Here is a 14,914-nt window from a genome sequence, read left to right on the forward strand (position 1 = left end):
TGAATAGTGTAATAGCGTCCATATAAAATATGCACTGCATTTTAAACTGACATGCTGTTAACAATATTTTTTGGAATGTGTTCTCATAATAATGTATTATTAATGTGCACATGTAGATGTAAAATGCGCACCGAAACACACTAGTCAAAAATGATTAAACACAAGGAAAGTTTGAACTACTTTCAGTGTTCTTTATTTCTCTTGTCATTGTTTTTCACATGAGCAACACATGACAACATTGCAAACATGATATCTTAAATACAATTACACAGTTGGAGATAAACACTTGGGGGGGACTGACAGACACCAGGGTGGGGCTTTCACAACAATGAGCGGAGAACAGGAGAACAATATTGAATTTAGTCTTATGGTCGCAAAACGAGCTCCATGCACTCCTTATTTCTGTAAAACAGGCTGCCTCAAACACGCATACGCTTCTTAAACGGTGTGCTACTCAAGAGCATTTTTTCATTTTTCTTCTTTGTCTTTCCAGCGTAGAAAAGGCCACTAGAATACGAGGGGCCTTTACAATCGCACTCACTCCACCAAAAAAGACCTAATAAAAGTAAGTAATGAGAAACAATGATTCATTTACAGGAAATAAAATAACTCTATTAAAGGACTGCAGCCATAGTCAACGTACAAAACTACAGAGAAATATAAAAACACTTAAAACACAAACTTTCCAACAGGTCGTCACATTTCATAAAACCACTACAAAGCATCTTTTTTCTTGAAATGCCACATTTCTTTTAACACACATGCTCATCAGACTTTCAGATTAGAAGCTAGTACTTCTTTTGTCACAGTTTCAAACAGTTCCCTAAATGACTGAAAATTAGTTTGACTTTAAGAGTGGTCCACATGCACGAGCAATGTGGCAATGCTTTAAAAAAAATCACTGTACAGTCTTTTAGAAGACATGCCCTCTTCTGAACACGTACACAAAAGTCCAATGAATGGAGATAACAGTAACTATTTTAGTGTGAGGATGAACAATAATTGGGGATATCTCTTTAAAGCCCCCTGGAAATCAAACTCGTAGTCGTGGTGCTTCTGGGGAGAGTTGTGGGTGTATACTGGATGATTTCCACTGAATTAATCTGTTGGTAAAGAGGGATATACGTAAAGTGGAAGGCTCATAAACCCTGTTTTGCCAGTGCGGCAGTGACGTCTTGGGCCAGAGTGGAAAGCTGTGGTGACTCCAGGAGGTTGATGCTGCCAGCAGAAGACAAGTGAGGCGAGGTGCCTCCCATTTCCAGTCCGGGGGAATGGGTGACAACGATTTCTGCACCGTGGTCCACACGAGCCTTGGCGGACTCCCGGAAGGTCAGCTTGTGGCTTTCAATCTGACAATGAGATGCCAAGGATTCAAATGGATGATACTGTCCAACTGAAGTTTCTAATAAATATCCATCAAAGTAGTGGTGTGTTGTGAGACAGCCAATGGGAGGCCAGTGAGGTTTTGGGGAAATAGCCAATGGGAGAGCAATATGGGATACAGGTATTCTCAATTTAGGGGATATCGGGTTATATATATATATATATATATATATGTATATATATATATATATATATATATATATATATATATATATATATATATATATATATATATATATATATATATATATATATACATACAGTGGTACCTTGTCATACGACCGCTTGTCATACAAAATTCTCGTCTTACGGCGGAAATTTCGATCGAATAATTCGCCCGTCATGCGATCAAAATTTCGTGATGCGACCAAGCCAGGTCTTTTTTGCATATCTTTCATGTATAACAATATTTACGAGCACGGAACGATTAATTCAGACGAGTTTCTCCTAAGACCAGGAAACGCACAACGCGCGGGCAAAAAGAGGGCTTTCTGGGTAATGAAGTATACACGTGCACACAACACCCATAGGCAATGGCAACCTTTCTCAGAATAAAACTTCATTACCCACAATCAATACGTGGGTAAGCTCATCTATGTCATTTCCTGTTATTCTTTCTTAGGAAAGAAGGTCCCGCGATCGTTCCTTAAAGACTATTTCTCGTTGGCAAGTGGTCGTGCGTTATCCTATTGTGAGGACATTTGTGTGCATCATTTTGGGAATATTTTGAAGACAATACAACAGCAAACAGTCCATCGATAGCGAACGTGAGGGTGGAGGCGTGGCAAACCGCCAACCCGGAAAACGAAGGTAACAAAAGATTACAACAAAATTAGAATTCAGTTTTGTGTAAAGTTACATTAAACGTATGTTTGAGTGTCTGTATATATTAATCCAGGTTAATTTAAATTTGTTTGTTCCGTTTACGAGTGCGTTGTCGTGGAAAAAATACGACCCCCCCCCCCCCCCCACGCCCCCAAACGTCTCTGTCTCCCGTCGGCGAAATTAAATTAAATTACTATTAAACCACTAGTTATGTGTTACTTTGTTAATAGATGGCAAATTAGAAGAAATAAAAAAATTTTCCAATCCAATATCCTGTTTTTGGTGTTTTTTCAGAGGGCTGGAACGAATTAATTTGTTTTCCATTCATTTCAATGGAAAATGTCCGTTCGAGTTACGAGAATCTCGTCATACGAGCTCAGTTCCGGAACGGATTAAGCTCGTATCTCGAGGTACCACTGTATATGTATATATGTATGTGTGTGTATATATATATATATATATATATATATATATATATATATATATATATATATATATATATATATATATATATATATATATATATATATATATATATATATATATATATATGTATATCTCTCTCTCTATATATATATATACATATATATATTTTACATTTTGTGTATCGTATCTAGAATATTTCGTATGTAGAGACATTTGTTAGTAGAGGTACAACTGTACTGATATTATACGATATTTATCTGTGGATGGTTAAAGTGTCCAACAGTGCTGAATTGAATTGGGAAGATAATTTTTTTCTTCTGGCATAATATGGCATTCAGTCCTGGCTTTACAATCAACTAAGCAGTTGTACACAACAGGGGGAAAACAGCAATGACTTTCTTTTTTCTCCACACACAGGGGGCATAGGTGTTGAATTCAAGGCAAGATTTTACCATAACATTCCCGCCTCCAGGCATGTGGCTGGCGTTACCCATTGAGCCGACTTTAGACAGAGCTTTGTCTTTAAAGTCCAGTTTGACATTCTCAATCTTGATGTTGCCTCCACCTTGGAACAACAGAGGAGAACCATTTTAAATGCATTTTTTATCTTTACAACTTTCTTTTATCATTTGTTATTTCTACCTGGCCTGTGGCGGATGTTGGACATGGAACCACATTTAGCGGTGATGTGGCTTAAGTCGATTTTGCTGGTTTGGATTTGAACCTGCAAGGAAAAGCAACACTCACGTAATTCTGTTTACAGGGAGGAAAAGACATGCAGTATGATACTGGGATGATCTCTGCATAAGCACAGCACACACAGGGATAAATTCAGATTAATTTGTACTCAACTGAGAAAGGGGATGGCGATGCCAGGGCACCAAAGCACAAACGTTAAGTGAACACTAAATCGATGCCACGGGGAGCTTTGTTTAAACTCAGATCAGATGTATGAATCCAGTTTTTTTAATGTTTTCTACTAAAAATGACTGACAACACTCTTGGACCAAGGCGCATTTAAACATGCAGTACCACATCCGGTTTTAAATGTAACACAAAATAACATCAAGACAAAGACAGAGTCATAAATAGATTTGAAATTGATTTTTTTTTAATTGTTGTTGAGTCAACTCACGTTTCCTCCACCTGGGGAATGCTGGAGTTTGTTCAGGGAGCCACATTTTGCCTGGACGTGGCTGTAGTCCAGTTTAACACTGGGAATCATCACCTGGGAATGACAAGGAACTTTTTTTATTTTCATAAAGAAAAGTGGCAGAAACCAGGCCCACCCAGAGGTTGAGCTTTAGTGAAAAAGGCCACATTTATAATCCTCAACGCCATTTTTCTTTTAACGGTGTTGCAATTTCAGCTTATTTAAACTAAACTTTTAGTGAAATGTTTCAATGTGAATAAATGTGACTTGCTAGATGTGGAGAAAAAAAAGAGAGAAGGAAGGAGTCCAATAAGCGATAGAACTGTACATACATTGCCTCCTTTGGGCGCATGCTTGAGATTATCCTTGGAGCCGCACTTTGACTGGACATGACTGAAGTCCGCCTTCTCGTTTAAAATTTGCACCTAGATCAAAAAGAAATAATACAAAAAACTATGTGTTCCTCAATGTCATATGTGCCATGAGGTTTTTAATGTTTTTTTAATTTATTATTAACACTGTATCAAGGACGTAATACATCTTAAAAGTATAAAGTTTGTCAGTGAATATGGAAAAAATGAGCAATCCAATTGTTGCTACTCAAACACAATTTTTTCATGAGCCACATGTTCGATATCGTCTGATGACTATTAAAAGTGAAAACACAAATGTATGGCCACTTTATGATGATTATTACATTTACACATAATTTCCCCTGCAACTAGTTACATGTATTTATTTCTTTTATAATAACAAAGGATAGGTTGGGGGAAAAATAAGCTTTTAATTTTCGTTCAAAACAAAGCTGCATCGTCATTTTGGAATAGATTTTTTGACTAATGCACATTAAATAAGAAATTTAAAAGACACTACAGTAGTGCCTTGGTGTACAAATAATCCGATTAATGTGTATATTCAGAAATCCCGCCTTAGATTCAAGCTTTATGTAAAATGACTAATAACACTATTGCATACTGAGTTGTTAGGATATTTGTACATACACTACAGTCTGTGTATGGTACACGGTCGATTGGTCGCCAGTCTTTTGGTCGCCAATCTTTTGGTCGCAGGTCTTTTGGTCGACCGGAAGGTTATTGATAATTACCATTTAAATCGTTGCTCAAATTCCCTAAATACAAACTGCGAATTACTATTTAGTCATACTTAATGCCCTATTAATTATTAGGCTAAAGAAAAGCTCCAAATTTCCCGGACTTTTATTGTTTTTTGTTGGAGAACTTGTTAAGACCCTGACTGACGTACCTTCTTAAAGGGACAAAGCATGTACATACAAACTCTTATACACTCACACGTCGGCTCAGTGAAACTGCTCATAGCCATTGTTGGCTTTTATTGATGCGTAGACCGTGTTGTTTTACCTTGTTTTGTCGCCGGTCTTTTGGTCGTCCCGACCGCAACAACGGGCGACCAAAAGACCGGCAACCAAAAGACCAGCGACCAAAAGACGGCGACCAAAAGACCAGCGACCAAAAGACGGCGACCAAAAGACCGGCGACCAATCGACCGCACACGTCTGTGTATGGCCAGTGGTAAATCCCCCAGTGGTCAAGGAGTGCACAGCAGCAGAAGCCAGAAAATAATAAATTGATCATGATTCACAAACTTCTCATTCTCATTCATTCATTTTCCGCTTAGTCCCACAAGGGCTATGTGGGGTGCGGGAGCCTATTCCACTCAACTATGGGCACCAGGAAGGGAACATTGGTGGGTAGCCAATCACAGGGCACAATGAGATAAACAACCAATCCATCATAGCTAGGGGCAATTTAGAGTGTTCAACCAACCCATGGGGGACATATCATGACGTGTCGGGCATAATCAGATCCCTGAATGAATAGATAAAAAGATAGAAATAGGAAGAATGCTAAAAGAAGCAGCCAAGCAGGTGAAGTATAAATTCAGGTTTCACAGAGATACTCAATTGCCACAAATAAATATACTAGCTATAAATATAATCTATGAGCACTTTTACCTGTCCACCTTTGGGTTGATGTTTAAGATTGGCAGTTGATCCAATCTTGGACTTGACATTCTTGAGATCAGGCAGGGGTTGGTTGAGAACCTTCAATTGCCGCTGGGCTGAAGATGGCGACTTGGGTGGAGTGCGAATTATCGCAACCTTTTTCTCCTGGAGAACACTGAAAGACTTGGGTGTGTGGCTGCCGGGCGTGCGTGAGCCGGGAGTGCGGGAGTAACTGGGGGGCGAGCCGGGTGTGACGGCGGAAGATCCAGGGGTAGAAGTACCGCTGCGGGCTGACCGTGAACGTCCAGTGTCCGTGCCTAATAAGAAAAACAAATGTTGCAATTTAGAGAGCAGAAGACAAAAAATATGTGATGTTTTGGGGATAAATTGTGATGGTGATGGTCAGAACACCAGGTCAAGCAAATTGTGTTCTTTATCATTTTAACTAAATAACTAGTACCTGTCATACTAGAGGCCCTCACAGACCTGCAGTCAGCCTTGGGGTCGGTTCTGATGGCTGAAGGAAAAGGAATGAAGGGGGAGATGGAATAGTTAAATGAATGAAGTGAGTGATCACCGGGGCCAGTGTTTCCCAACCTTTTGAAACCATAACGCTTCGTCAATCACTCAGAAATTGACTTACGTTTGAAACATGGGCCTAATTACTGTAGTTGAACAGGGCATTTTTATTCTATTTTGTGGATGTGACAAAAAAAAGAAAACAACAGACAAAAAAATTCTGCCATCTCTTTTCATTGTTCTTTCTCTTATTGATTCGCAACTATTGTGACACACATTTTTCTATTTGTCATCAAGTCACATCCCACCATCTCAGAAATAAAGAACAATACGGAGTAGTATAGGTTCCAAAGTACAATGGTACCTCGTCACACGACCGCTCGTCATGCAATATTCTCGTCTTACGACTGAAATTTCGATCGAATAATTTGCCCGTCATGCGATCAAAATTTCGTGATGCGACCAAGCCAGGTGGCCATGGCACTGTCTTTTTTGCATATCATTCGTGTATAACAATATTTACGAGCACCAAATGAGTTATTCAGACCAGGAAACGCACAATGCGCATGCGCGGGGAAAAGAGGGCTTTCTGGGTAATGAAGTATACTCATGTACACAACGCCGACAGGCAATGGCACTCTTTCTCAGAATAAAACTTCATTACCCACAATCAATACGTGGGTAAGCTCAGCTGCTGAATTTCCTGTTATTTTTATCTAATACGAGGAGTATTATATTACTTCTCGTTCGCTGCTCATAAGAACATCAGGGGCACTGGCTCGCAACTCCCCGCAATAGCATCCCCGGTAGCAACTCTATCATAGGCGCCGTTCAAAGCAGATGTGACCACAGATGCTACAAGCTAAAAGGGAGCCGCTAGCCAGCGCCCCCGAAGCTCCCATGAGCAGCGGAGCGATCGTTGATAAGAGACTGCTGCTCGTTGGCAAGTGGTCGTGCGTTATCCGATTGTGAGGACATTTGTGTGCATCATTTTCGGAATATTTTGAAGGGAATAGCACAACAGCAAACAGCCCATCGATAGCGAACGTGAGGGTGGAGTGTTTGTTCCGTTTACGAGTGCGTTGTGTGAAAAAAAAAACGAAGCCCCCCGCCCCTTTTGTGCCCCTCTCCCCTCGGCGAAATCCGCCCAATTTTAGTTAGATTAAACACATTTTATTTCTATTAAACCACTAGTTATGTGTTACTTTGTTAATAGATGGGGAATTAGAAGAAATAAAACATTTTTTCCAATCTAATATCCTGTTTTTGGTGTTTTTTCCAGAGGGCTGGAACAAATTATTTTTTTTCCCATTCATTTCAATGGGAAACGTCCGCTCGAGTTACGAGAACCTCGTCATACGATCTCAGTCTCGGAACGGATTACGATCGTATGTTGAGGTACCACTGTAGCCTTTCATAATGTGTGCATGACACATTTTAAAACATGACTAGTATGCATGTTTGTTTACAGATTACAATGCTTTTTAGAGCGCATTTTTAAGAAACATCATGAAAATGATAACTGCCTGCAAAAAATATGAACTGAAGAACGCAATGAGCATTTGTGTTTAGCTGAATTACTGTATTATTTGATAGTATTTTCTTTTATGCAAGAGGTGCAGGGTTCTGGAACCTTTTTGACTGGGAGCCATAAACTATTCATATTTTCAAATATTATTCCTTGAATTCTCAGAATTTAAAAGTTAAAATACATGAAAATGTGTGCATTTTTTTGTAATTTTCCCTTTTTAGAGTAACGAAAAGTCAACATTTTGATGCTGTTGATACTCAATGAGTGTCAACAAGAGTTTGCATGCAGAAGAGTCTAATGAAAAATTAAATTATGTTTAAAAAGCCGGTAGAGGTAGTGTCAACACCACAATGTGATGCTCCTATTGGTGCGTTCGGGACTCAGCTCTCTCACCAGCATATTTTACCTCGCAGGTTAGCGGAGAACCATATGCACATATCAGAAGAGCCAAATATGGCTCCCGAGCCATAGATTCCCTACCCCTGTATTAATGGCTGATGTAGGGGAGGATGATGAAAAGGAAATAGTGAAGTGGAAAAAGATAAACAGTGTAGTCGTAGTCTTAAACAATCTCCCATTATAACGGCTGCGGAGGGGACTTTTTCACCGGTGGAGGGCAGTTTTTCACCGGGATTTGGTCATAAAAGCGAAGACCTCATGTATAACGCGCATCCGAATTTTGTTTCAGTTTTTGGGTGCAAAATTGCGCGTTATACTTGAATAAGTACGGTGGATCAAACCCTTTTCGTGAACACTAAAAGCCTCCTTTCCTGTTTTTGGCACTGTCAAGCAAAGATGTTTCTACCGCCACCTCCAGGATAATCTAAGTATTGTCTTGCTGACCTGAACAAACACTGAACATGGATGGTAGAGACACTTGGTCCCCAAGGGTTACACGTGGCCCCTTATTGGCCCCAGTTTCAGAAAAATCCAAGAACCATCATGAAAATGGTTGCAAAAAGGTGGCGTCGCTTACCGGTTGGCCTGCAGGTGGTACTGTTGTCTTCTTGTTCAGCTGCAGGAAGATGGCGGGTCAGTGATTTGGACGGCCTGGGGAGGGATGACCTCTTCTCCGGACTACGGTAAGATCGCTCCTGAATGCAAAAATATAAAAAATGCTTCATTCTTTACAAGAGATTCTTTTTTTAATCTATGAGTGTCTGGTCATTTTCACATTTTTATTGAACAACCTTCTCTACCTTTATTTCTTTTAGAGGGGGAGGGCGAGAGCATGCAATTGTAGGCTTGGCCACACTGAGCACTGCCTCCACCTGAGGGCTCCGCTTAAGACTACTTGCAGATTCAGGCTGGGGCGGCTCCTGATCATAAGCCAGGCTCTGCGCTGCCATTTTTGACAGAGCAGGCCGTGTGGAGCTCTGGGTGGCGGCCATGACAAAATGGATGAAAGCATGCCGGAGAGATGAAGTGGCAGACAGACAGATGGAGAAATAATTACACAAATGAGATGCAGAGGACATGAAATGAATCTTTTTGTGTTTTTCATTATTTTGAATTTCGCAGAATTTGTATACATGGTTTATATATAATTGCTTTATATGCTGGGATAGGCTCTAGCACCCCGTGTTAGGATAAAATAAATGTATACTTATTTTCTCAGATTGCTATACTTACAGATTTTCTTTGTCCCGACAGGTGTAAGGACAAAGGCTGGCATGCAAGACAAAATGAGTAACAAGTGCAAGTGCAAGTGCAAGCATGTCAAAATAATTAACCCCCCCCAAAAAATCAGGAAAGAAAAAGAAGAAAGTGCAATAAACAAAGCTAAAAAGCTAAATGGTTACTTACGGAGGGTCTTTCCCTGGACTGGTGGACACTTAAAGGCTGGGAGCTTTCAACTGTAAAGCAAAAAAAAGTCACATTTTAATGACCAATCTCAAATAACAGAGAAAATCGCTTGGGCATGGAGGTTTTAAAATCATATATTGCCTTGCTCTTTTTCATCTTATGCATTTTGATGCAAATGCTGGGATCCATTGCAAGGTTAACATCATCGTCCGTTGATTTTCACGACACAAAAACAAGCAAAACTGCCAGAAACATACTGCGATTCAATTAAACAAACCATAGCAAGATATGACCACAACCAAGCTTGAATACAGCCAAACATAAAGAGAAGATGAGAACTTTTGGACATGTAGAAAATAACGGGGGAAAACCACAGCGATGAGAGGACTATACATTGGATGTTTGCCAACAAGATAAGACAGCCACATTTGCACTGCTCATGTCTAAAAAAAAATAGAAGCCACCAATAGAGAGAGAGCATTTATCAATGTCCCTATGACCTAAATTACATTAGTACACATTGTTTAGGCTTCATGGTAGGTCCTCCACATCATCTCTTAATCCCATTCGAATCAATCCATGGCATTTAGTCGCACTCTCTCTATCCATGGTGCAAAATCCTGACAACAAATTTTCACCTGCGGCTTTGCGTTTAGCAGAACCGTGAAGGAGACCTGGCCGAAGATGTCTGGCCGGAGCTTTGGCTATATTTTTTCGAATCTGGAAGGCAGAGACCTTATTCTGGTCCGCCCTCCTCACCACGCCTACTAGCAGAGAGGAGAGACAAGATTAACCACATGGGGAAACTCACATTTTCAATGTGGTTGCACTGGTGTCATGGATACAAATAAAGAGAATTTAAATAAATGTGGGGGAATAGTAACCTTTTTTCTTCTTCATCTCCTCTTTCGGACCAAAGATGGGACCTTTGCGTGACACTTTACTGCCTCTGCCAGAAAACCGCTTAGAGGGTGTCTGTACTACGAGTAGGCCCTGGATGGCACTCTGGTTTGGCAGAAGGGCTCCATTTTGCTTTGTCATGATACGTTTGTCATCATCTGCAGCTGAGAGGCATCAAGAGAAGAACTAAATCTCTAAATGGCTGCCTCATTTCTTTAATGGTTGGCAAAAAAATACAGTGAAACCTCCCAGGCCACATGCGCTTGGCTCAATTTGGAATTCAACTAAGGTCATATTTATTGAGGCATTACACCATATTCACTAAAAAGCATAGGTGTTGGGGTTTAATAAAATGCCTGGACAGGAAATAGAGTAAATATGATAGGAACTTTTCAATATTGAAACTTTAAATCAGAATTTAATCTCGTATTGTAAAAAAAAAGTGGCTGTCTAGGGTGCCGGAGAGGATTGTGTTTTGATCTTAGAGGTTCCACCATATTTCCTAAAATATTAACTTTAGGTACCTTTTGAATTAATCCAGCTATTGTCTGTATCACAGATGGAGATTTCCACTGTAGAGAAATCATTAGCAGCTTGAGTGGTGGCTTCTATCTTTGCAGTGGACTGGTCATCCTGCATATCAGTCCTCTCTTCCTCTTTGCCTTTGATTGTATCATCCTGATCCAGTTTAGGTAGCACACACACTTCAATAGTTACTGTAGCATCTTCGTCTATTTGTACTTGAGGTATAATTATGACTGGAGAGGGAAATTGTGGCTTTGGTGATCCTTTTTGTAAGTTCAGCGTACTTATTCCATCAGAAGGCTTTATGGTTTTGGCAATATCTTTATTTTCTCTAGTTTCTGACCTTGCTTCTGTCCCGGGAGTGAGCAACTTCTGTTCTATGGTTTTGGCACCCTGTGGGCTTTTTGCTACAGCTTCAACTGAGCTGTCCCTTGTAGTTTCTCCGGGAAGTAGTGTTACTCGGCAGGTACTATCTATATTTTTGGGTGACGTGAGAGCGATAGGGACCTGTGTTTCAATTTCTGTGGGTGAAAATATGAACGCACGGTCTGGTGGGATCGGGGAGGCCTCTCTTGAGGGGTCTTTTTCGATGTCCACTTCAGGAATTGCTTGGGTTTTGAGGTCACCAGGTAGAACGCTACCAAAACTTAAGTCAGAAAGTCTGTCCTTTGGGCTAGTCATTGGAATTCTGAGGCGTTGTGGTTTCATTCCAGTTGTTACAGCCTTTTCAAGAATCTTTGCTTGTACGGGTGTTTTTTGCCACTTTCCGTGATCAGATCCTTTATCTTGTAATTTTTGATCAACTTCAACTCCAAGTGTATCCACTTGAAACTCCATAGTAGAAAAACAAGGGTAAGAACTGTCCTCTGGACTGGGTTTGTCGGCAGGAGAGGGCATTGGTCCAGAGTACTCATTTAAGACACAGAAGCTTGGGTCCTCCAGCCCTCTTTCTTCGTCCACTAGTTTCAAAGCCTCCTCTCCAAGTGTGAGCTTGGCCAAAGATCTCTCCACTAGAGTGACCATGTTCGGAGTTATAGACTTCAGTCTCGTGTTGTCACAGTCCGTCTTCTGCATTGAGGGACGAGGGAGGACATCTGCTGGGTGCAATGTTTCACAATCAATGCTTGATTGCTCATTTGAACAAAAAAATCTTTCTCAGGTGATGATATGATGGAGGCAGAAAAGGCGTCAAAGAGGAACATCTCCCATAGATTTGGTGAAACCTTCCTTTGTTTACAAATACATTATTGTGCATATGAATTACTGTTTCTGAGTCTGTGCTGGGATCCACCTTCAACAGATTGCCATTTCAGAACGCTTTGCGTCCCATTGTGTAATGTATCAACGTGAAATAACCTTCAAATAAACCAGGTTGTGGATTTGATTTGATCACAAAGACAACTTTCTACTTTTCTCTCCCTCATCGGTTGTATACTGGCAACCTCAGGACTTCATTCCTGTCCTTCCTCTGAGTCTGGCTGTGAGTTTAGTGGACAGTGGACAGCTTTGTGCAAAGTCATGTTAAATAAAAGCAGTCTCCACAAAAGCTTGGGAACAACAGCCAAGCCAAGTCCTTGTCAAACAGAGACAGTAGCTCTCCAACCAAGTTAGAGTGCGCCAAGGAAGTCGCAGCAGCTACGCTTATATGCACAACTGAAATGAAGGCATGAGTTGCATGATGTTAGATGACAAAAGGTAAGGCTCCACAAATGTTATGAAATTCCTATTGTAAACATGAGGGTTGACAAAAATGTTAAAGCGTTGGCTTGGTTGGAATTATTGTTTTCTGGTCATTTGCTTTTTTATGTACTGACGTTTCTTAAAGACTTAACTTTTAGGTAGTTGCACCAAATATGAACACAACCTTTACAGACCCCCTAAATTAGACATTTAAAGAATGCATTATGCTCATATGACTATGTAAGTCAAATGGAAGAATCAGTTCTCTAAATCATCGATTACCATTCTCAAACCACTGTCAACCTCTACCACAATAATCAACACAGCTCTTGTAATGGATGTCATTGGATTGTAAAGGTACAACTGTTGTTATCACTGCTGAGCGGACTGTAACAATAGGAAGAAGCAATTATCAATTGCTCGAGGGTATAATGAAGACAATAATACACTTCAAAGCAAAAAATAATAATACAGAAATAAAAAACTTGCGCTACTTTTTCAGAAAGCAACAACACAAGACACCTTTCCTGCAACTATGCAGCAATATCCCGCAACAACACAGCAACAGTGTGGGAAGTGCTAATTACATTTGCAATGTAGCTAGCAACCCACAAAGCACAGCCATTTACAACCACAGCAAGGTTGATACTACAGCATAGCCCCACAACGCTCTACGTAAATGCAAATAAAATAGTGGAAAAGCACAAAATAATGAAGATGGACAAGCTTTGGGATTTAAGAGCTGCAAGAAGCAAGAAGTTATGCACCTGAAAATCCTGAAATCTGGTATGCTTTTTCAGTCGCACACATGTACTCACATGTACATGTACTCATAAGCCCCTGAACACATTTTACCCTGACAAACCTGTTTTTGACGGACTTTGCTCTCTGTGATGACTTCCTCCATTGATTCCCTCAGGTTTTTGGGGTAGCTCGCAGCCCAAAACCTGTGTTTCTGCTACCAAATCTTTCTGCTCTAAGAGCGGGGTGCCTGGTTGCTCACATGTCACGTCCTCCTGGCAACTGCCAACTTCCTCCTCATCCACATCATGCTGTTGCTCCTCCGCAGAGAAAGCACGGAAAGATTCGACTTTATCTTCTCAAACAAGGGAATTGGGGAAGGTGGGTGAGACATGGAGGGAACTGTGGTTACATGGGTTCACAAGACATTTGGACCAACAATGGAGATGCATGAGTTGCAATCAACAAACCCTTTGTGTAATAAAAAAAAGAATTTGCATGGTGCATAAAATAGGATGAAATCCCTTTTAGAAATCACAATTAGAGCACGCCTCTACTTTTGACTTTTGAGGAAACATATCATCAGCAATCAGCAGTCATAAATTGTTGAACTCTACGACCTTAAGTTTCCGGATAACAATGTCTGTCAAACTAAGAGGTATAATTTGTATAAAACGTAAACAGATTATTTTGGAATTAGACGGCTCACAAAAACACAGTCATATCATTATAAATCCTTAGATTTAGGATGGATTAACATAATAAAAAAAATTAAGAGTTGTGGTTCTATAATACATCCCCCATTTACTCTGGCAGTGACATTTTTTTCTCTCTTTAATTTTGACTGTTTCCACCAAAAAAACTGCAAATGCAAACTATATTATGCATTTAGACGCAATTTTATTGTTTTGTCTGCTTTAGCTAGTTACAACCAGAAGAAGATCCATGCACTGTAACCCAATTATATCAGATTTGGTTGATTAGCTGACATCATGCAACAAGTAAATGGTCGGGAAAGTATGTAACTTTGTCCCGGAGGGAGAGAGAAGATGCCACGAAAGGGAAGAAGACAAATGCCATGACCGGTGTCAAGCTCCCTGGGTTTGACATGGTTTATACTACACAGGAAGGAAGTGCTTCAATAAAAAGGAAAGAAGAGCAGTGGCTGACAATTTTTTCTTCCTTGTCTGTTTACTCTCACCACCATTGGGATGGTCTGAGTCGGTACTCGGACGTTTGGTCGCTGGACTTTTGGTCGCCGGACTTTTGGTCGCCGGACTTTTGGTCGCCGGACTTTTGGTCGCCGGACTTTTGGTCGCCGGACGTTTGGTTGCCAGGAAGGTTATTGATAATCACCATTTAAAATTGTTTCTCAAATTCCCTAAATACAAACTGCAAATTATTATTTAGTCATACTTAATGCCCTATTCATTATTAGGCT

The 14,914-nt window shown here is 40.3% G+C and overlaps 1 protein-coding gene across 11 annotated transcripts in view; it reads right to left on the reverse strand.

Moving 5' to 3' along the window:
* Positions 1-177: 177 nt before the first annotated feature.
* Positions 178-14,914, reverse strand: part of LOC144073691 (uncharacterized) — a 34,924-nt gene continuing 20,187 nt past the window's right edge. For 2 of the 11 annotated variants that reach the window (XM_077599720.1, XM_077599727.1), the window contains exons 5-19: positions 13,598-13,828; positions 11,052-12,146; positions 10,512-10,691; positions 10,266-10,391; positions 9,628-9,677; positions 9,454-9,489; positions 9,021-9,197; positions 8,798-8,915; positions 6,232-6,288; positions 5,781-6,088; positions 4,120-4,212; positions 3,770-3,862; positions 3,277-3,358; positions 3,087-3,199; positions 178-1,349 (exon numbers count right to left, since the gene is read on the reverse strand). In XM_077599720.1, coding sequence (XP_077455846.1) covers positions 1,140-1,349; positions 3,087-3,199; positions 3,277-3,358; positions 3,770-3,862; positions 4,120-4,212; positions 5,781-6,088; positions 6,232-6,288; positions 8,798-8,915; positions 9,021-9,197; positions 9,454-9,489; positions 9,628-9,677; positions 10,266-10,391; positions 10,512-10,691; positions 11,052-12,146; positions 13,598-13,828 — 2,969 coding nt within the window. In that variant the 3' untranslated portion in view covers positions 178-1,139. The remainder of the gene's footprint in view (positions 1,350-3,086; positions 3,200-3,276; positions 3,359-3,769; positions 3,863-4,119; positions 4,213-5,780; positions 6,089-6,231; positions 6,289-8,797; positions 8,916-9,020; positions 9,198-9,453; positions 9,490-9,627; positions 9,678-10,265; positions 10,392-10,511; positions 10,692-11,051; positions 12,147-13,597; positions 13,829-14,914) is intronic. The other 9 variants (XM_077599795.1, XM_077599789.1, XM_077599747.1 and 6 more) reach the window with 8 other exon arrangements.

Source organism: Stigmatopora argus, chromosome 1 (assembly GCF_051989625.1).
Source record: "Stigmatopora argus isolate UIUO_Sarg chromosome 1, RoL_Sarg_1.0, whole genome shotgun sequence".
Taxonomy (NCBI): domain Eukaryota; kingdom Metazoa; phylum Chordata; class Actinopteri; order Syngnathiformes; family Syngnathidae; genus Stigmatopora; species Stigmatopora argus.